The following is a 22,134-nucleotide window of genomic DNA, read 5'->3' on the forward strand; positions in this document are numbered from 1 at the left end:
GCTATAAATTTTTATTTTTTTAAAGAGGAGGCACTGGAAGATGCACCCATCTCCGCAGACCTGACACTCGCTGAAAACACAGAACTCTTGGTATAGAAACTAAATGTTCCCCATGGCTTTTAGACCCATCCTGTGAGAAGCTCAGAGGAAACATGTTCTTGCTGCTGTTGGAGATTTAAATATATATGTATATATATTAAAGGCAAGCAATTTTTAATCAGTCTGGAAAACAAATAGAAAGCATCTACTCGGGGGCTCTAGTCACATCCTGGGCAGAATTCCAATGCACTCTCAATTGGTCTTTGGCACTGAGCATAGTAGTTCTTTAAGCATCCTCCTGCCGCCTCTGGTCCAAGTCTGAAGCCTCTGCTTGGTGGGCGCCTTCTCCTTCATTTTTTCCTACCAGAATCTAAACTCCCAATGCCAGAGGGAGATGGAGAGGACCTTGTCCTGGCTTTCCTAAAAAACAGATCTTGATTTAAACATTTTGGCTCACTGGGGAAAAAAATAGCTGGGTCCAAGTGAGGGCCAAAAGCACAAAGTAAGTCTAGAACATCTCATTCTGGCAGAAAGCAGAAGGGTCCTCCAACAGTGTGCAGACGTGACAAAAGCATGTCGGAGCTGGTTGGAAGGGGTATCTACTGGCCGTATGTGGGACAGCTTGAACAATAGGAAGAGTAATACTGGACCAGCAAGATGGTTCAGCAGGTAAAGGTACTGACAACCTGACAATCTGAGTTCAACTCCCAGAAACCACATAAGGATGGAAGGAGAAAAATGACTCCATAAAATTGTTCTCTGTCACACACACACACACAAACACACACACATACACACAACACTGATGAATTACAAAACATCAACACCCACAAAATCCCACCTCACCACCAAGGCGTCCACTGATTCAACCAAAGACCATAAATAAATGCTTAGAATACTAGAGAAAGACTTCTGCAGAACACAGTACTCATACAATCCAGAGTCCCACCGCACATGGTGCCCATCACTTTCCCAGGGGAAATGGGTCCCTACAATGCAGACCTCTGGAAGATCACCTCATCTAAGTGACGCTTGCCATAATCATTCAGAAGACAAACACTACACCAAATGTGTTCATCTATCTGAAATCATAAGGTGACAATGAGACAATCAGACTATGACCCATTCTACCAGATCAGTGTTCTGGTACCTTCTAAACTAAACAAAGTTAGGGTGACTGTTCTAGAGAAAAGGAAACTAAAGAGACACAGCAATAATGATCATGACTGTCTTAGATTTGGATAAGTGTTAAAAATATTAAATAATTAATATATTTATTATATAAATATTACATATTTAGAGGGATTTTAACATGTATTCAGATATTATGTGTTAGTAGTTATGATGGCATTATGAGTCACATGGGAGAATATCCTTCTGCTTGGGATATTGAAATTTTGAAGGGTAGAGGGTCATGACCTCTACAACTAACTCAATTTTAAGAATCTGTTTCTGACATTCTGAATGTGTATGAGGAGAAAGAGGAGAGAAAGAGATGTCTACAGACAGCAGAGACACTAGAAAATGGGAAGAAAATAGAGATAAAGTAAATTTGGCAAAATGTTAACATCTTATGTGGCAGGGTATCTGTAACCTATAAAGCCAGTAACCATGGTAACTTGTACTCTATACCCACCCTGCATAAAGGAAGATTATAATGGAGTTCATGGAGAAAAGAAACTGACAAGAACAGGAATGTAATTTCGCTAGTGTAAGAGCAATTCTTTCTTTCTTTCTTTCTTTCTTTTTTAATCTCAACTCCGTTCTGAAGCAATCGTTGAAGAACCTCATGAAAGAAAAAAAAAAACTGCTAGGCGGTGGTAGCACACGCCTTTAATCCCAGCACTCGGGAGGCGGAGCCAGGAGGATCTCTGTGAGTTCAAGGCCAGTCTGCTCTACAGAGTGAGATATAGGACAGGCATCAAAACTACACAGAAAAACCCTGTCTCGAAGAAAAAAAGAAATCCAAGGAAAAAGCAGCAGGTGAAGACCAGTCATGGAATATCTCAGCTCAACTGTACATATGTTGAAGAGGAGGCAAAACTTAAGGTCTTAAAAATTCTGCCTTCTCTTCTCTTTCTGGTAATTAACCCTGTACATAAATAGATCCTTCCAATGGGCCCTCCAAAGAGTCATGTTCTACACTGACCCGACACACCTGGCCAGGGAAGGCAGACAACTTCACTCTGTGCCAACCCTTGGATGAGTGTGGAAAAATGGCAACCACCCATGAAACATCTTGTGTAAGCCAACGCACATCCCAGTCCCACTGTGTATAGGTATTTATTAAATAGTTTTTAAACTATTTATTAGCTATTTTGAACTTGGCATACCTGAAACAGAATTCACCCTGTCAGACATGATGCCTCTTCCACCCTTCCCTATCTGATGTCAAAATTTCAACATCATCTTCCTTCTCTTCCCAGGGGCCTATCTCCTCCACTTCCTCTCTACACAGGCTACACAGCCTCGAATATCCCACACTATTTCATCTTCCTCAGTATCCTCCTGTCTTTGGTAGTTCTAGAAGGCCTTTGCCACACTCCAGTGACTGCATCGTCCCGAAAAATCTAAATGTTTTGCTGTGCGGTCTCACTTTAGAAAGAAAAGCATCATAATTCTGTAAAATAATTGTTATTATTTTCTACCTATTCCAGAAGAGAGAGATGATCAGTCAGTAACTCGGAAATAAGCTTGTCCAAGGACATAGAATTATGGGGCTGATATTCAGCCCCTGATCTTCTGGCTATATCCTAACGCCAACATGTGTTGTATTATTTATACTTTATTATAGTCTTCTGTCCTTTAACTCAGCACAAGGTCTTAAAAAAAAAGGGGGGGGGGATGCACCTTATCCATCTTTGTGCCTCTCTGAACCTAGCGGCACTCATAACTCATGCTCATTGATTTCTGCTTTGAGATGCCACCCAAACCCCATTTTTCTCTCTGCCCTTCAGCCCTCACAACCAATCCTCTCCTCCTTGCCCTTCCCACACTTCAACTATAATATGTGCTGAACGGCTGCCCCTGGCTTCGAGGCGCGTAGGAGGCACTTCAGAATGTTTACTGATTGAAACGATGACACGTGAGACGGTCAAGTTTGTCTCTCGGGTTCTGCCTCTTGTGGGTTTGTTTTAATGACTTCATTTTTATTTTTATCACATACTGAGGATGATCTCAAGAAAAACGTGACAGAAAACGTGAAGAACTGAACCCAGGATTTGGCTACTGGGGTCTCTATTCACCTGCTTCCCTGGGTGATGCATCCTAAAGCCGCACCCCCAAATTATAGTGCACAAGTAGGCGCGTTCCAGTCAAGCTGGGATTCAGCGTGTCCACCGTGGAGTCCCAGATCCAATTTCTAACAACCTCCCAGGAGATACTAATGCTGCTGAGCAAGCCCTGTGGTCTAAGATGGTATCACATAGATTCAAAAAATGTTGTTAATGTAATTGTCTCTGAGTTCCTTCTCCTGTTCTTCTAGAAATTTCAAGTACTTTGTGATGACTTGTGCTACCAGAAAGAAAATATTTAAATGCTAAATATACACATGCCAAGAAAAGTTGTATGTTTGGACGTTCCCCATTCAACACGGCGACATCTTTATTTAAGAGTGTTAAAAAGACTCAAGGACAACACCGGCAAGTTTAGTAATTCCCCTCTCTTCTTGGCTGAACACGGGAAGTCACAGAAAACCTCAATTACCCTTTACTACAGTTACAATGTATAAGTATTCTTTTCCTCCGTACAGTTACAATGTACAAGTATTGTTTTTCTGGGGCTCCCTGGGAAGAGAAGGAGAAGATGAGAATCCTCTCAGTTGGAACCCAATAATAAAAGACAAACCAAATTAAGGATGGAGAGGAAGTAACCAGGTGCTGTGCTGAACCTTTGCCAAGTGGGTCAACAGGAGCACGTGGAAGCAGGAAGGAGTGCTCTCTCTGTTCAGAGCAGAGGCGCAAGGGAGCCGAGTTCTGCAACAAGACTCCACGGGATAAACTAGGGAAGAGTTCACAACTTCAGGGGAGGGGGACAGAAATGCTCCTCGGGGTGCGCCCCTTCCAAAGGCAACCAAAGCCTGAGGAAACCCATGCACCCTAAGTGTGCAGCTCCTCTTTTGGGCTCCCAGTGGGTGCTGCTTTACACAATTTGAGCGGGAGAAGGTGCAGCCCAGCTGGTGGGCATTCCTTACTCCTGCGTCAGTTCCAGACACTTGCCTGACCTCAGGTGTCTGTGGTCCAGGAAGAGCTAAGATGGGAGGAAGCCCAAGCGGCCCACGGCATCCCCAGGACTCTCGAGTGTTAAAAGCAAAGCCCTGGAGTTGGCTCTTCACTCTCTTTCTACTTACAGGTAAGGCTCATCCAGGCTTTGTGTTTATTTTTTGGCCTTAAAGGAAAATTGTGAAACTCACCATGAAATTCTACCTAAGGACTGAAACCCAGGCCGTAAAGCTTGCCAATGCGATGAAGCCACAGACCGTTCCTGTGCTGTCTACTCTGTGCTATTCAGGATGTGGTTTCCTATCTGGGAAGCCGAGACCCAGGAGACTCGGGCACAACGGAAAACAATATGTCATTGTATACGGATTGTTGAGTCTTGCTTAGAGTTATCTAAAATAAGGAAGCATTTGCCGGGTTGGGAAATGTGATCGCTTGAGATTTCAAAACCCAGTTGCAGTCCTCACCCTCACAGAGGAAAAGTCGGGATTCATTTGGACTTCATCCACTTACTTGATTGAAATCCACAGCATTTTTTTTGGAAATTGCATTGGAAATAGATACGGATGTACAGGGGAACCGCCTCGACCTTCCCAGGCCCCGGAGTCTCGGGTCTCACTCACTACTGTAGTTGCAAGCTAGAGACTGGAGAGAACTGAAGAGCAAGGGCAATGAGACACACGGTCCTCTGCCTGGATTCTAAGTTCAAATCATTTCAAGATACTAAAGGAGGCCAAAGTCGGTAACTTGCACTATGAACAAGTATGAAATAACATTTAGGGACCAGTATTCATTTTGTGGGGAATGATAATGGTACTACTGTGTCTAAATAACGCTGCTTCCTTACTTGGGACACACGGTTATGTTGTGGAGCTGTAATTTGCTTTAAACCAGTTCATCAAATCCATACTAATGCATTATTTTTATATAGCTAAAACAAATAGAGAAGAGCGGCGATAATGACGGGAAGGAGATGGGGGTTGTCTGGGCAACATCTTCCCTTCATCTGTGTCACCGTGTGTCAAACAACAGTTCCCTGTGATGGGACGAAGTTCAGGCCAGCCTTGAACTCCAAATGTAGCAGAGACTGTTCTGAGCTCCTGATCTTTCTGCCTCAGAATCGGCCTCTCAAGTGCTAGGGTGAGCGACATGTACCGCCACACCCAGTAAAGTCGGTATTTTTATTATTATCATAAATGACCTCTTAAAACTAACTGCGTAATGGCCAGTCGTCGTCGTTAGCAAGAGGTTGGTACTAGAACACAGGAATAGTGTTTATCCGGGGAACATTTAACCTAGGATCTTCAATGGAATGTGTAACGTGCAGTTTGCAAACTTCCTCTCTCCTACTTTTATAAGCTTCCCGTGTCACGGGCCCTGAAGGCATTCCACACTTCACGCTCTCCAACTCAATTCACTGTGCTTATCTCCCCCTCTACACCAAATACCAGAAAGACTTTAGGAAATCCAACAGCAGGACCACAGAGACAATCCCATGTCCCCAGTTCTACAATCTAAAGCCTAGAACTTCAAGAATCTGGAAGCTAACACATCCCAGTAATCTACCTGATTCCGCTCTAAAGAAGGCCACTTACTAGGGCTGAGAGATGACTCCACCATTAAGAGTTTCCCTGTTCTTCCAAAGGGCCCAAGTTCAGTTCCTAGCAGTTCAGAGGCTCACAATTGCCTATAACTCCAGCTCCAAAATATCTGATACCCTCTTCTGGCATCCCTGCGCGTGCGTGCATGCGAACACACACACACACACACACACACACACACACACACACACACACACACACACACACACAATCTACTTTTAAAAAAGAGGCAGTTCAGCTATTTCTGAGTGCATAGGGAGGACTGTCACTACTTACTCAGCAGTGGACTACTCATACACCACCAACTCACCAGACAAGGTGTGTCTATTACGGGAGTAGCCAGCCACTTTCTGGTTGGGCTTGAGGCCTGAGCCACAAAAGCAAATGCATGTGTGGTACTGTTAACCCAGTCCAAAGCTGAAGCCTGTGGTGGTCACAGCCTAGTAGGGGAGCTACTGCGGTTGTTTTGCTAGATGGGCGTGATGGACTGATCACATGACCTTCTAAATAATTGCTTGTGCCTATAGGTCAGTGCCGCTGTCAGCCTTTGTCAGACTTTCTGCTTTCTGCCGTGGTTGGTGGTGACTGCGGAGACTCGTAACTGAGAATCGATGATGACTGAGTGCCCGGCCATAAATATCGAGATCACCGACCCTGTCAAAGATCGGGGGAGAAAAGAAAGCAAAGAGCCGGAAGGAGGAGTAGACTGTACGGAACACTATTTTCGGGGCATGACATGGGCTGGTGCATTCTGGAATTCACAGCAGCTGTGGTCACCCGCACACGATGGGACCCAGCAACATCCTGCCGTGGAGCAGGGGGAGCTGGTCCTTGATGGATGAGGCCCCACCCATCCATAAAGATGTACAGGCAACTGACAGTTGATGGGAGAGAGAGTCAGTTCTCCAGGGTCGTCTGAGCCAAAGCTCCTGTAAGCAACTCCAAAAAACTAGTTATGTCAGTTAAAAAAAGGAGAAAGGGAGGGAGGGAGGGAGGGAGGGAGGGAGGGAGGGAGGGAGGGAGGGAGGGAGGGAGGGAGGGAGGGAGGGAGGGAGGGGAGAGTTGGGAAGAGGGAGGGGATCAACAAGATTGGCAGAGGACAAGACAGAGTAATGAGTAAATAAAATCAATACATTATAGACATGGGGGGAAATGCCGTAAGAAACTCCTTGATACATATAATTAATCTGTGTTTTTGGAAAACACTTTTTCTTTTTAAAAGGAAGGCAATTCGGTCCTTCAGATACCCTGCCCAACATCCTTTGCCCTGTTCCTCTGTGGGAAATAGCTCTCCAGAAGGTTTCGGTGCGATCTCGGAGGCTGCCACGCAGAATGACCTTCCTAGGTGAGGCTGGCCTAATAAAAACCACTGTGGCTGACAGCAATTCTCCCTCAGACCGAACTCCCAGGGATCGAGAGCTGGGCCACAGAGACACACACGTTTAATAAATGCCATCTGGACATTCCAATGACAGCATGAAGGAACAACACTCCAGCATTTCCTGCTTGGAGGCGGGGCATAAAAATATGTGGTATGAGCGGGAGAGACAGGATCACTTCCAACCTGAAGAAAACGGATCCGTGTGAGCTGAAGTCAGACATGGAGCCCACTCAGGCCCTCAGCTGCTGCCCACTCCTCCTCTCAGATCCTATGAGGCCTGGCTCCCTGTCAGCTGTGGCTCCTCTCTCTCCAACCACCAAGACAGGACCCCTCTCTGTGATGTCCACAGTCCACATATTCTCTGAGTTCCCACAGGATTGCATCTTAAGTGACGTATCATAAGCTGAAGATTCATTTAACTTTCCTGAAGTAGTGGGTGCCAAGACTCGGCAACACACATGCTGTAGACTATGGGGTACATCCCCTCATGACCTTGTGGGGGAGGCTGGGAGCTGAAACTCACTGATGCCCACCAGCATTATGGGGGAGTATCCTACCACACAGCACTATCCAGGCAAAGATTCCCTAGTTCAAATTTCAAAGCGCAGTTTGCACTGGATATGTATTGCTTTTTTGCACTATGGTAAAGTTGAAAAAAAAAAAAGGTTAAATTGAATCACTGTAGTTGTGGACTCCGTGTGTTCCCTGTATCCCTGGTCCTTTCTCCTTTCCACAGGCCACACACGGGTCATGCAATACATCTAGAATTGTGTGAACCCACCTTTGCAAGCTAACCCAGTGCCGCCTGTACAGTGGGAGGGAGCTCCCGGTCCCCAAGGCCCACCACCACACGGATACCTGGCCCGTGAGGCTGACTCACAGAAAAACAATTACAACCGAAACATGCACTACTCTGGTTCTACAAAACTTAGGGGAAATTCAACGGGGGATGTTTCTTTTCCTTGGCTCTAAAGGAACATGGATCATGTTTAAGTTTCACACTGTGACTGGTAGTCACAAAAAAAAAAAAAAAAGAGAAAGAGAATTTTTGACCAAATGCCTTTTGTCAGGCCTCCAAACTGGGGCCCAAACCATTGTGACAGCGTGCCACGATTCCTGGACAGATTCCAGAAAAGGTGGGAAATGAGTTTTGCCATCCATCCAAGTGGGTTCTTTCAAAGGCATCATCGTCTCCAGAATAAGGCCGGAAGTTGGCTCTGGTATGTTCCTCTTTGTTGACTTACTGGCTACATTGATGGTTTTGTTACTCAAATCTCCCAATCTCAGAAGCTAATGAAAAGTCAAGTATGTTCAAAAGATCAAATGATTTTTTTAAAAAAACTTAGCTTTGTCTCTGGTACAAAATGTAGAGCTGCTATGTATTCTCAGAAGTGGCTAAGTCAGGGTGCTGACTGGGCACCACAGGACATCACAGACATTGTTGACAGAAGCAGTTGTATGAATGAGATCTCTGTGTCTTCAGAGTTTTAATATGTCCGGTGGCAAAACACACCAAAGCCATTAGGATTGAAGTAGCTGAAAGTCAACGTTTGCTTTGCTGGTTTTTGGCCAGGAAAGCCAAACCCAACATAGGTCTTAGATTTCTCCACACCAGCGGTGTTTGTCCTTCTGTGGCCGCCATAAAAGGCTCTATGTTTCAAAGAGTAAGGTGTAACTCTACCATCAGTAGTACAGTACTCTGAATTAATCGAGAATCAAAAATGGTTTATGTAGCCCTATTTAAACCTTCCTTGCATATGCAATGAACAGCGTGTTCTAGATTCCAACAGAAATAATGAAAAAAAAATTCTCAAATTTTAGTGAATGAATGGTTCTTCTGCCACAGTTGGAAAAGTCATCATAGACATTCCAAGGGGATTCAGATATATTTTTTTGTGTGCACCCCTTCATGTGCACACAGTGGAGTATGTCTTGGGGGTGGAGGAGGAAGGGTGTGTTGGTGAAATTTTCAGTTGCTATGAGTAAAATCCCTGATAAAGACTAAAGATAAAAAATAATGTTGGGGAGCCGAGTGGCAGTGGCGCACGCCTTTAATCCCAGCATTCGGGAGGCAGAGCCAGGCAGATCTCTGTGAGTTCGAGGCCAGCCTGGTATACAGAGCGAGATCCAGGAGAGGTACCAAAACTACACGGAGAAACCCTGTCTTAAAAAAACAAAATAATAGTAACGATTATGATGATGATGGTGGTGATGATAATGATGATGATGTTGGGGAACATGATTTTAAGGTGTGTTACTTTTGTTTCTGTTGCATTTGTTTAACTCTGTGAAGCTGTGTTACTGTGCCTGTGTAAAACACCTGATGGTCTAATAAAGAACTGAATGGCCAATAGCAAGGCAGGAGAAAGGATAGGCAGGGCTGGCAGGCAGCGAGAATATATAGAGGAAGAAAGAGGTGGACTTCAGAGGCCAGCCACCCAGCAGCACAGCAAGCCATGGAGTAAGAGTAGGATTTACAGAAGTAAGAGAACGGGAAAAGTCCAGAGGCAAAAGGTAGATGGAAGTTAAGGAAATCTGGCTAGAAACTAAGCAAGCTAAGGCCGGGCATTCATATTTAAGAGTAATCCTCCGTGTGTGATTTATGTGGGAGCTGGGTGGCAGAACCCCCAAAAAGAGTTTAAAAAAAATCCCAATAACAAAAGACAACTTTAGGGAACAAGGATTTATTTGGTACAGACTACCATGGCAGGGAAGTTGTAGCAGTTGGAACCTGAGGTGGCCGATCACCCTGTGTCCACAATGAAAAGGTGGACAATGAAGACTGGTCATGCTCAGCTAGCATTTTTCTTTTCAGATCTTTTTGATTCTTTGGTAATTATTTCTCCTCAATCTTTAATGTATATGGGTGTTTCATGTGTGTATGTCTACGAACCATGTCTGTGACTAGTGCTTGAAGAAGCCAAGAGAGGTCATCACATCCCTTGGAACTGGAGTTATGGATGGATGTGAGCTGCCATGAGGGTGCTGGGAATTGAACCTGGAGCCTCTGGAAGAGCAGCTGGTGCTCTTAACTGCTGAGACATCTCTCCAGCTCTTTGGCAATTTCATACATGTATACAATTTATTTACATAATATCAATCTCATTCCCTGCCTCCAACTCCTCCTGGACCCCTCAATCCTCCTGCCAACTTCATGACTTTTTTTTTTTTTTTTTTAATATTCCACTGAGTTCAATTAGTGCTGCAAGTAGAAACATGGGTATAGTTCAGCCATTGGAGTATGGCCATTTACCAGGGACCAGGCTCCTGAAGAAACAAACCCTGGCCCTCCTCTCCAGCACCCATCAACTCCCAATTCATTCTTTCTCCCCCACACCCCCTCTCTGCAGCCTAGGGCCCAAGTCCAGGGAATGGCGCCACCCACTATTTTAAAGTAGGTCTTCCCATCTCAATTCACCTAGTCTGGAAAACCCTGCACAGGCAAGCCAAGAGACTAACCTAATCCAAATTACTCCTCACCCGAGTGCCTTGTCTCCGAGGTATTTCCAGATACTGTCCAGGTGTCAACACTATCACAGTGGGAGGGGGCAGGCAACAGAGAAGGAACCTCAAGGTACCCTCTGAGATAGAGTCTTCCATTTGAAGCTCTGCTTTTCCACACTGGTCTATGTTCTGAGAGGCTGAACCATTAAACAGGGGTTCTCTTACCTAATGGCTCCCTGTTGGGTTTGGCTCTCTGGGGCAACCCAAAGGAAGAAGAACAAATCCTTTCCTGCAGGTTCCCTAGGTCCTCTCAGGTGATCTGTCTCCACAGAGAGCTCTGTCTCCCAACAATGCCCCTGTCTCATCCATCAACCCAGAAATAGGAAGAATTAGGACTACCAGTCCAAGACAGGCACTATATTTTGGAGTCTTCCTGCCATGTCCATAGTACGGATGTGACATGTTTCCTGGAGATGCTTGGATGGCTAGAGAGAACTAAGACCTTTGGATCCTCACCTGACAACATACTACCCCGTGATTACTATTGTTTGGCCCCACTTTTAGGATAGCTTTACATCAATGTGCCAATGAATAACTCAAAACATCTCAGGCCATTTTAAAGCTAACTCTTTGATCTGGAGCCCTGGCAGAGGAGGGGCAGGTTAAAATCCACAAAATGTCATCTGTGAAAAAACACACTAAGAAAAGATTTCTTCCTTGATCCTTAAGTCATATCAAGTCAACTCTCAAACACACACACACACACACACACACACACACACACACACACACACACACGTTCACTAAGCTGTTACAGGAAGATCAAAAGCACTGGGCAGCCAGGGTGACACAGCCAGGCCTTGTCTCAAAGCAAAGCACGTGCCCCTCACTGCCCTGCAGCTCCTCTCCAGCCCACCCACCTCGTACCCCCCCTATAGTTTACTTCTGGTGATGTTTCTGCCTCACTTGTGTGCCTCCTGCCTGGGGACATCTTCCTGGCTTCTCAAACAAGCCAAGCCAGCTCCACCTAGAAGCCCTTGGTCCCAGAAGTTCCCTCAGCCTTGGACACCTACTTCCTGGTCTTCCACCATGGATTCCAGCTCACCTACAAGCGGCTCAATGCACAGCATACCACAGGCAGCTCCTCGCGGCCCCAAGCCTGTTCTCCTTGCTTCTGACCCCATTCCATTACATGTTTGTTTATGATCTGTCTCCCCTGATGAAAATATGTGGTCCAAGCCAGAGGGGCCATGCCTGTTAGGATCCATTCCCACTGCCTACAACAGTGAACAACCGTCAGGCAGCACTCATTTGGCATATGTTGAAGAAATGAATGATTTGTCTAGGAAAAAAATAAAAAGAACCGCTGATCTGTTTTCTCAATGGTTGCATCTGTGTTTCCTGTGGCCAAGGCACCCTGTAGTCATCATGCTACACAAAGACTCTCCACACTGCACAGGACCAGACAGGACACAGTAAAGTAAAAAGTCACATAAACTATCAGCAACTATTTATGCCAAGACAGCGAACGCATCCTGTAACCTGCTAAACAGAAAACAACTTAGATTTCGAGGGCTATCTGTCTTAACCACTGCCTGCAGCTCTACCCAGAATGCACCACCCATAACATAAAGTACATCAGCGCAGCTGGGTCCCGGTAAACAAACACATACAGCCACTGCAGTGTGCACTCCCTGTCATTTCAGATGTCAGGAAGGCACCCATCCACTAGGGAAAACCATTCTGCTTTTGGGGCATCACCTCTGCATCTGAGACAAGCCGGACCGGGTGGTGTACAAGCTAGCTTGCTGAACTCGGGTTCAGACCACGCTAAGGATGCCTTGGTGGGAGGCAAAGGGCTTGTGCGGCTTGTGCAAAGCTCTGGGCTTGGGCTTCCACGCTGGGGAAAAACAATGGCTTTTTTTCCACTTAGAGTAAAATACATCTGGCCCTTAAGTCTGTTAGCCATCCCATAACTAACCACACATGGAATCACAGTGTTTGTTGGGTACAATAGGCCGAGGGAACTGTTTATCTGAGAATGTGAGCATCTGTAGCTCATTTGGCTAACACGGTCTCTCCATCCCAGAGTTTGATTATCTTCCCTTACAAGTTCTCTTCGCTATTTTTTCCCTCGGCCAAGTAGCTCCATCTTTTATCCTAGTGAAGAAATTCAACTCTGGTCCTCCTTCCTCTCTCAGAAATGAGAGGGAAATAGGGTCAAGGTGGTATGGCAGTTCAAGTCCGTACTGCACAAGCCTGATGACCTATGTCTGGTGGCTGTGACCCACACAAAGATAAGAGAAATCAACTCCACAGAGGGCATGTGCATAACACACACACACACACACACACACACACACACACACACAATAATGAAAATAAAGCCTTTTTTAAAAAAGAAACAAGAACTATAACGAAATCTGGGAGAGAGAGGAGAAGAGAGAGACAGAGGAGAGAGACAGAGACAGACAGACAACAAACAGAGACAGAGGAAAGGAGAGAGACAGAGACAGACAGAGAGATAGAGACAGAGACAGACAGAGAGAGAAAATGAGGGGCACAGCCTCCCAGGCTTTACACCAAGGGAGACTGTACACCAAGGGAGACTGTAGGATAACGTTTTATGATCAAGACTACATTGTATTGCTTTCATGACCTTTCCAACTCTTCCAAGCACACCCTCTTCTGTGGGCCCCAGAATAAGAGCTATTTTGACTACAGGTGCCACAGGAATTCAAGGTCATCCATCCCCATGGACCATAAAATTAGCTGAACAGACCAGGCTGGGCAAAGGAAGGGCCAAAATATTTCATAACTTGAAGCAGATGATTCAAATTTTCACTGTGCAATAATGACAGTCTTGTTCCCCTTACATAACAGGAATATGTGAAAATACAGAGTTGGAAGCCACACTCCTTGCGATAATAATCACACACGGAACAGAGGAGGCACTAACATCAAATATGTGTACTTGACCTTGGATACACAATAGAGAAAAAGATACCTCACCCTGGGTTTTAAATATCCAGATGCTATGTGTTCCAGCAACCAGACAAGAAAGAATTAAACATTACTACCTCTCACCATCCTGCAGACTCTATTTACCCTACCCAGGTTGCAAAGAAATCTACTGGAAGAGAAATGAATTTTTTTAAGTTCTTTGAAAGACCTCTTAAGTGTTCTGCTTTTTAAAGAATTTCCATGTAAATCAAATTCAAATAAACAGGCCAGAGGGAGCCTTCCAATCCCTACCATAAGTAACATCCAATCCCCAGATTCACTCAGAAAACCAAGGATTCCATTAAGCCTTGCTCAAATGCCAGGATGCCAGGGATAGTCTCCTGAGAAAGCAGATTTGGCCTCAAACGCTCGCTTCTCCGGCACATCGTCCAATTCATGCCAAAGGCAGCCATCCGCAAAGCCGCCCTGTCTTAGCAGGCTGCTCATCCACTCTGCTGAGCTTAGAACTATGCAAGTAAACGAAGGTTGAGGCTTCCCATCACAGAAAGCTGAGGGATAAACACCCTGGCTCCATCTCACTCTCTAATGGAGTTTCTGAGGGAAATGGAAATGCTGGCATGCGGCTTCAAGAAAAAAAAAAAAGACGAAGAAATCAGAAATGGAGAATAAAGCAGCTGAACGAGGGCTGCCTGTCGATCCTGCACACGTCCACATGTACTTGGCCTTCTCAGGGGGGCCTAGGGCCCCACAGGAGAACCGCCGCATGGCTCCCAAGAGCTGTGATGCTGGAAGAGTTGGAGCTTCCTGCTCTCACAAGGTGCTACTGACGGGGTGGAGGGATTGCCTTAAACAGCAGAAATCTGTTCTTCTTACCACTCTGGAGAGCAGAGGTCTGAGGTCAAGGGTCTGTAGCTGAAAGTTTTCCTATGCTCGCCTGGCACCAAAGTCCCACAGCCACTTATAAAATTCCTGTGTCCCACCTGGTCCTGTAATGTTCAGACCCAAGTAAACACACAGAGGCTTATATTAATTAAAACTGCTCAGCCATTAGCTCAGGCTAACTACTGACTAGCTCTTACACTTAAACTCAGCCCATTTCTGTTAATCTATATGTCACCACGTTTTTCGTGGCTTTACCTGTGTGCCATTACATGCTGCTCTCTGGACGACGGGCTGGCATCTCCTGACTCAGCCTTTCTCTTCCCAGAATTCTCTTTGTCTGCTTATCCCACCTATACTTCCTGCCTGGCTACTGGCCAATCAGCATTTTATTAAACCTGTGTACAAAAGCATTATTCCACGGCAAGGGTCCATAGGGTTGGTTTCTCCTATGGCCTCCCTCTACAGCGTGTGGATGGTTGTTGAGGTCAAAGGTCTACAGAGTCGGTTTCTCCTATGACCTCTCTCTGCACTGTATGGATGGTTGTTGTTCCCTTACGGGTTCACCTCATCTTCCCAATGTTATTATGCCTGCACCCAATCTCCTCTTCCTGCCAGACACCTCTCAGGCTGGAACGGAGCCCACCTCAATGGCCCTCAACTTCATCTGAGTTGAACTCTCTTCAAAGACAGCGTTTCCAAGCAGACTTCCATTGTAAGGTAGGATCTGAACACATGAACTCTGATGGGGCACATCACAGCCTATGACATCGTCAGAGCCATTGCATGGCGTGGCTCCGCTTCCATCCGTACTAATCAGAGCCACCAGGGCCACACAGGCTCAAAGAACCAATCACAAATGTCACTTGTTTGAAAATGCACCACTTTTATAACAAGAGGATATGACACACTACAATGTCCCGACATGGCTCCGACTGTGACTAACAAAGGCAAATGTGGCTTTTATTGTCCTTGGGAAATGCTGCATTTCATACCCACTCCATCCATCACGAAGTCTCTGGGGGAGAGCGCAATACCCAAAGAAAGCTGAGCACGAGTTCACAGTGTCAGACGATCCCACACAAGGGGTTTTCCTGACATCCATGGATGCATGCCCTTCCATGTTGCCTTCCCTCCTATATCTCCTTTACTATGTTATTCTGGGTTGCATGTTCCCAGTGTAACACCAGGGTCAACAAATGATACTATCAGAGACAAAATCAAGAGGATGCTCTGTGCTATGGTTTGAACGAGAAATGTCCACCAGAGGCTCGCGTGTTTGAACACTTGATCCTCAGCTGGTGGCACTGTTTGGGAAGTTATGAAACCTTTAGTAGGCAGAGCCTTGCTGAAGGAAGTACATCATGGGGGTGGGCCTTGAGGTTTTATACCCAAGTCTCTTTCTGGTCTCTCCCTGCATCCTGGTGGCTGGTACAATGTGTCAGGCCGGCCTAATACTCCTACCAACCTATCTTCCCCACTGAGGTGGTTTGAATGGGCGTGGCTCCTGTAGGCTCCTCTGTTTTAACACTTTGGTCCCCAGTGGATGGAACTGTTTGGGGAGGATTGAGAGGTGTGGCCTTGTTGGAAGTGGTGGAGGCTTTGAAGTTTCAACAGACTGGTGCCCTTCCCATTGGGCCATCTTCTCTGCCTCCTGCCTTTGGTTTAAGATGCAAGCGCTCAGCTGTTCCTGCCACCATATTAACACCACAGACTCTAACCATAAGGATCACAAGCCCAATTAAACATTTTCTTTTATAAGTTGCCTAGACCGTGGTATTTTATCGCGACAATAGAAAAGGAAATACTATGCTCACCATGACGGCCTGCACGCACTCTGGAATGATAAGCCAAAAAAAACCCTTTCTTCCTTAAAAAGCTTTCGTCGGGGTGTTATATCATAGCAACAGAGAGGTAACTAATACAGCCTACAAGATGGATTACTCTCGTTTCAACAACTAGACAATCAAAATGATGACCAGATTTATTTTCAAAAAGCCTTTGATTTCCATGTAGGATTTCTAAAAGCTTTCTGTCTTCCAGCCTATGCTGTTCAGGAATTCCAGACATCTGTTGAGAACGTATCAGGTTCGAGGCGGTGCGGGAGATCCTAGAAACACAGCACCGAGGAGACAAAACCGTTGCCTTCCTCCACCCAATGTCCTAACCTTATAGTAAAAACACACATGTACATGAAAATAAATGTTTACATGTTAGGGTTAAAACAGAGAGGTTGAGAACACCGAGTAGATCGTGTAGCTGGGTATGAACAGCCAGGCTGACCAGATAAGGGAAGGATGGAGCTGATTAATGTACAGCTTGACTGTAACTCAAGCTGCTCAGACCCCAGACACTAAAGGGCTAGATTCCTCCTGCTGAAGACCGCAGAGATGGGGGAGGGTCCCGTCAGCATGCTCTGCTTAGGGCCAGAAGGGCCAGGATGCTCCAACACCCATCTCATAAATATTCATAAAACTTCTTTACAAATCCACAATGCAGAAACGGTAATCAGCTCGCAGCCGTGGGCAGTCTACTCCAGTCCGTCTTTGGAGGGTTCCACTTAGCTGTACTAACTAAAAGCTGCCTTACTAGGTAATTTTCTACTTAAGCATCCACCTCTTGACTGAATGCATTCCTTTAAGAAGATAAGAAGCAAGGAGTCAAATGCATGAGGGCGTGTACACACACACACACACACACACACACACACACACACACACACACACAATTCACCACATCCCTAGAACTGCACACCGTGCCCCCTGGTAGTCTACAAGTGCATATACATAATTTCTGGTCAGTGCTCTTGTATCTTTGGGCTATAGTCTAAAGACAAAACATGTGAGCTAGTATTTCATATGTTTTACTCTCCTTCACAGCCCTCTGGAGACCTCGGATGGACATTCCCAGTCTCCTCCCCACACCCTTCCTGATACAGACAACATGATGACCACCCGTCGACTCGCGAGTCCTCACTGTGAACCAGAGAACTCGACCGACCACCTCCAGCCACGAGACTTGTCATTCGTCAAATCCTCCCAGCCCTTATTCCTCCAGGGCCTCCCCGGTCTCCTTTAAACACTAATCCTGTCTCTCCTCCATGACCTCCGCATCCTCTACGGAGGATGAACACAGAGACTGAAGAAGGGCCAGCTCACCCCTGCAACCCTGGCACCCAGCCCGGTACCTGACGTACGCACAGACGGAGCACTGTCACCACAGGAACTCCAAGCCCTGTGCGCAGCATTCAAGGCCCCTCAGTCTCCATTCCGGCCTTACCTTAGGTCACCCTCACGACCTCCACCCTTCCGACAGCACTCATGGCTCACCCGTACTTAACTTGAGGCACGTTCCTGCCTCTAAACTATGCTTCCCATGGCTGCTCCCCTCGAAATATGTCATCGCAAGCTGTGTGCCCTTGGGGATTCCTATCAGCTGTCGAGACCTGGCTCAGAAAGGAAAACCTCTTCCTCCTTTGCTGTTACCTGCAGGCTCTGGATGCCCTGTAGGAAGTCCATATACTGGCCTCGCTGGCTGAGGGTGGGGCTTTTTTCCCTCCACTTCAAATTTTCAGTGCTCTACATTCAGTAGATTTCAAGGGCCACTTGAAAGCTCCTTATTCAGTCTTTCCATAAATATTTGTTGAGCACCCCCAATAAGGACTAATTCTAGGTGGCAGGAATATATCAGCAAGCGAAAACAAAGAAGAATTCCTGCCTTTTAGAATACTTATTAATATCTTCTGGGGGAATATATAAAAACATATATACATTAATATGTAATATTAACTTTTTAAGGGAAGGAAAAGAGACTAGACTAAGGTGTAAGTATAGAATGTGGCGAGTTAGAAGGTGGTAAATTCCACAGGGAGAACATGGTAAGAGCAATCGGGGCTGGGTTTCAGGAAGGTTTGCAGATTTCACGTCAGTCAGAGCAGGGTTCAACATGGACAAAGACCAAAGTAAGAGAGGAAGTGACCGTGCAGATGTGGAGAGAAGTGAATACAGGCAGGAGAAGCAGGCAGTGCAAAGGCCCTGAGGAGAAACATGACCAGGGAGCCCAAAGGCCAGTGTGGCTGGAGAAGTCAGCAAGGAGGAAGAGGGCAGCGGACGAGGTTAAAGGTCAAGAGCCAACAGCATCTGGAGCCTTCCAGGCAATTATCAGAACTTCATCTGTCACCCTGAGGACGGTGAAGCGCTATCCTAAGTTTTAAACGAGATGGCATGTACACCCAGAGTGTTGACAGGGTCATTCTATTGAGAACAGATATAGAGGGAAGGATATCAAGTCAGAGCCATCAGCTAGGAGGTCACTGGTGTCAGCCAAGCCAGTCAGAGTAAAGGACGAGGCCACGGTGCAGTGTGGAGGGACTGGGGACGTCAAGTCTGTTCAGTTTGCTGCCCAGCTGGAGCTTGGAAGCAAGCCTTTATTCTTCCTTTCTTTTTCTTTCCCCCTTTCCCTTTTAGGGAGACAGGGTTTCATTTAACCCACGTGAACCTTGAGCTCCTGATCCTCCTGCTTCTGCTTCCGTATCCTGAGTGCCGGGGTTCCAGGTGTGTGCCGCCACAGCCAGCTCCCACATTTCTTTCTCTTCCCTGACCATGACTAGGCCCCAGCTTAGACTCCTCACTCAGGATGGCCGTGGGAGGCCAGACTTGGCTCCCCCCATTTTCAGTCCGCTCTCTGCAGACTACAAATCTCAGCACAGCAGTAGCATGGGCAGGCTGTTCCCACTGTGGCACCAACTGCTCAGCATGGCTCTCTCTCCGGCACAAACCTTTTCCAAGAGCCCCAGCTGAGGCCCGCCTCCTGGCTTGCCCATCCTGCCCCATTATCCCCGCCTCTACATCTGTCTGTTCTCCTCTCCATCACTCACCCATTTCCTTAAGACCCTCCAGGCTCTTCAGAGCTCACTGCAGATGTGGTCCACCCTGGAGTCGTTCTGGGATGCTCTGCTCACATTAATGTCCCTCCTTGCCCAGATCTCATGACCTTTGCCACCCACAGCATGAAGGTCACCCCTTCAACTGCTCCATGTCACACCGGTCCCACTACGTCACCCCACTGGGTACCATCCCGGTACTGAAGTCCTGCGACTCCTGCGGCACAGGAAGTGATTAAGGAATTAACACCGATGGGAGAAGTAGGTCACTCGACAAGAGCATGGTGTTCTAATTTTAATGTTGGTCACATAAAAGCACCAACTCTGGTCCTCCCTGCAATCTGAGAAGAGTGTGCCACACTAGAACTTCATTAGCAGAGGTAGGCAAGCTGTGCCCTTCCTTCCTTCCCTCTGTACCTCAGCTCACAGGGTCAATTTTCTCCTGAGATACTGGGTCCCTTGAATGTTTTAATTGCCAGATATGAGAGAGAACAGAGAGTCTACTGAAGCCATTGAATATCTCCTTCAGGATCTCAAGGGGCAGTGGTGGAGTTTGTGATCTTTTATATCATAACCACGAGTAATTACATACACATAAATATATATGTATACATATGCATACACACACTCATGTTTGGAGAACTCTGTCCTTAATCTCCCTAATGCATTACAATTCCTGCACTGCATTTTCAAAGTGGTTAAAACAAGGGCATCAAAACTCCCAACACAACTAAAGTGGGAAAATCAGGTATTAATACAGAAGTCTGAAGAAAGATGAACCAAAATATTGGATAGTCACATGAGGTATTTCTCAAACCATTTTAGGATTTTAAAAGTCCCTAAAGTTCTGTTGACATTAGAAAACTCAGATATCAATTTTTAAATGACATATCAAGTATTATTTATTAAAATATGGATGTGTACAGACAGGATAGCACATGGCTTCATCTCCAGATTACCACTGCCTATAGTCTGAAAACATCACCTTTACATCTTTTATTAAATTTCAGTGTTCAAATCAAGATCAAAATCATACCAAAGAAAAACAAATGCAAAAAAAAAAAAAAAAAAACAAAAACAAAACAAAACAAAACAAAAATATTTCCAGAGAAGCCTTAAAGAGTTTACGGAATCTGTGCGGTGGTGGTGCACGCCTTTGATCCCCACACCTGGGAGGCAGAAGTCAGCAGATCTACAAGTTCAAGGCCAGCCTGGTCTACAGAGTGAGTTCCAGGACAGCCAAGGCCACACAGAGAAACCCTGTCTCAACCCATAACCCACCCCACCCCGCAAAGAGTTTAAGGAAGTCACCTCCTTTGACTTGTGATCTTTGTCTAGGAATTTTAGTGGAGAGAAATACAAAATCCTGGTGCAGAAGTCACTTAGCACTGAAGTGGCTTTATCTGGGCATCACCAGTCAATACTTCCAGTCCCAGCAGGCAGCAGGCCTTTCTCAGCAAACAGCTCTGTGCTCTGCCGTCAGACTGACCTCCCAGAACCATCCCTGCCCTGCAGCCAGGAGAACAGAGGAGACTCACGCAAACAGACCGCACAACGCTACCTCCTGCACACTTCAGCACCAGGGCCTTCTCTGTCCTTCGGTCATAATAACTAAATACCTGCTCCTTCCTGTTTCTCACCTCCAGTGGGTAGGTGGGTGAGCGGCTGCAGGTCTCAGTGCTAAGGATCCATCCCAGGCCTCATGCGTGGCAGGAAGGCAGGCAAACTCGCTATTCCCAACTACATCCCTGGCCCTCAGTGCTCTACCTAACAAAGCTTCAAGGCAATGTTTACTGACTTTGCCCCTACACACACACACACACACACACACACATACACACACACACACACACACACACACACACACACACACACACACACACACACACACACCACCTACTTCCTCTGCATTTGGAGAAAAGTACTGAAAATGTGAAAACTCTAGGGGAAATCATCTCAATGTTTTTTCAAACTCAAGATTTTATAACAAACATAGTACGAAGGAGGGAAGGAGGGAAGGAGGGAGGGAGGGAGGAAGGTAGCCATGGCTAGGAAATCCAAACAATACAGAAAATGAGAAAAGAGGAATATTCTAGAGAACCCGTGGGTGAAAAGTGCACATTGCCAGCACATATGTCTGAAAGGGGCTGGGGCACAACACATGAATTTACAAAACCTTTTTCACTACATGTGTGTATTTGTGTCAGAGATCTTTGCAACCCACCACGCAGACTGACTTCATTCACTACCGACACGCTACCGGGTAGCTTACACAAACACCCTGGCATCAGTCTAGCAAGGCTGTTTGTGAGACCACTGGTGGCCCTGGGGTCCAGCAGCATCTGTTGGAGAAGTTGATTTAATCTCACACACCAGTCCCTTTCCCGCTTGTAAGAATCGCACTGCCCTGCTCTGTCTCCGGCTGCATCACAGCACTGACAGATCGCTGCTAACAGGCAGCCGCCATGAAGCTGGCACGGCACGGCTCCCTGCAGAGCCACTGGTTGGTTATTAGGGCTCTCTGAAGGGTCCCAAGCAGCTCTGCTTTCGCATCAGTGGTTTCTACAGCCTAAACCGCAGGCATAAAGCGGGGTTTGGGGGGCGGGGGAGAAGGAGGGGAGAGATTCCCATCTACTGTGTAGAACACCACCAGCAGAAACTACTGTAAACGCAGTAGACAGACCACAGTCTCAAGCTATCAGACGTAAAGATCTTGGCCCCTGCCAA

The 22,134-nt window shown here is 46.3% G+C and overlaps 2 protein-coding genes across 10 annotated transcripts in view; one reads left to right on the top strand and one right to left on the bottom strand.

The window, feature by feature from the left end:
• Apbb2 (amyloid beta precursor protein binding family B member 2) overlaps positions 1 to 22,134 on the bottom strand; it is a 359,655-nt gene that overhangs the window by 238,501 nt on the left and 99,020 nt on the right. Inside the window, exon 1 of one of the 9 annotated variants that reach the window (XM_076546379.1) lies at positions 17,805 to 17,826. The exons of the other annotated variants lie outside the window; for them this stretch is intronic. The gene's annotated coding sequence lies outside the window, so the exon portion shown is untranslated. Of the gene's footprint in view, positions 1 to 17,804; positions 17,827 to 22,134 lie in introns of those variants that run through there. 9 annotated transcript variants of the gene reach the window in all.
• Positions 6,472 to 22,134, top strand: part of LOC143267492 (uncharacterized) — a 115,416-nt gene continuing 99,753 nt past the window's right edge. Inside the window, exons 1-2 of the mRNA XM_076545637.1 lie at positions 6,472 to 6,565; positions 7,146 to 7,202. Coding sequence (XP_076401752.1) covers positions 6,472 to 6,565; positions 7,146 to 7,202 — 151 coding nt within the window. The remainder of the gene's footprint in view (positions 6,566 to 7,145; positions 7,203 to 22,134) is intronic.

The sequence above is a fragment of the Peromyscus maniculatus genome, chromosome 10, assembly GCF_049852395.1.
Source record: "Peromyscus maniculatus bairdii isolate BWxNUB_F1_BW_parent chromosome 10, HU_Pman_BW_mat_3.1, whole genome shotgun sequence".
Lineage (NCBI taxonomy): Eukaryota > Metazoa > Chordata > Mammalia > Rodentia > Cricetidae > Peromyscus > Peromyscus maniculatus.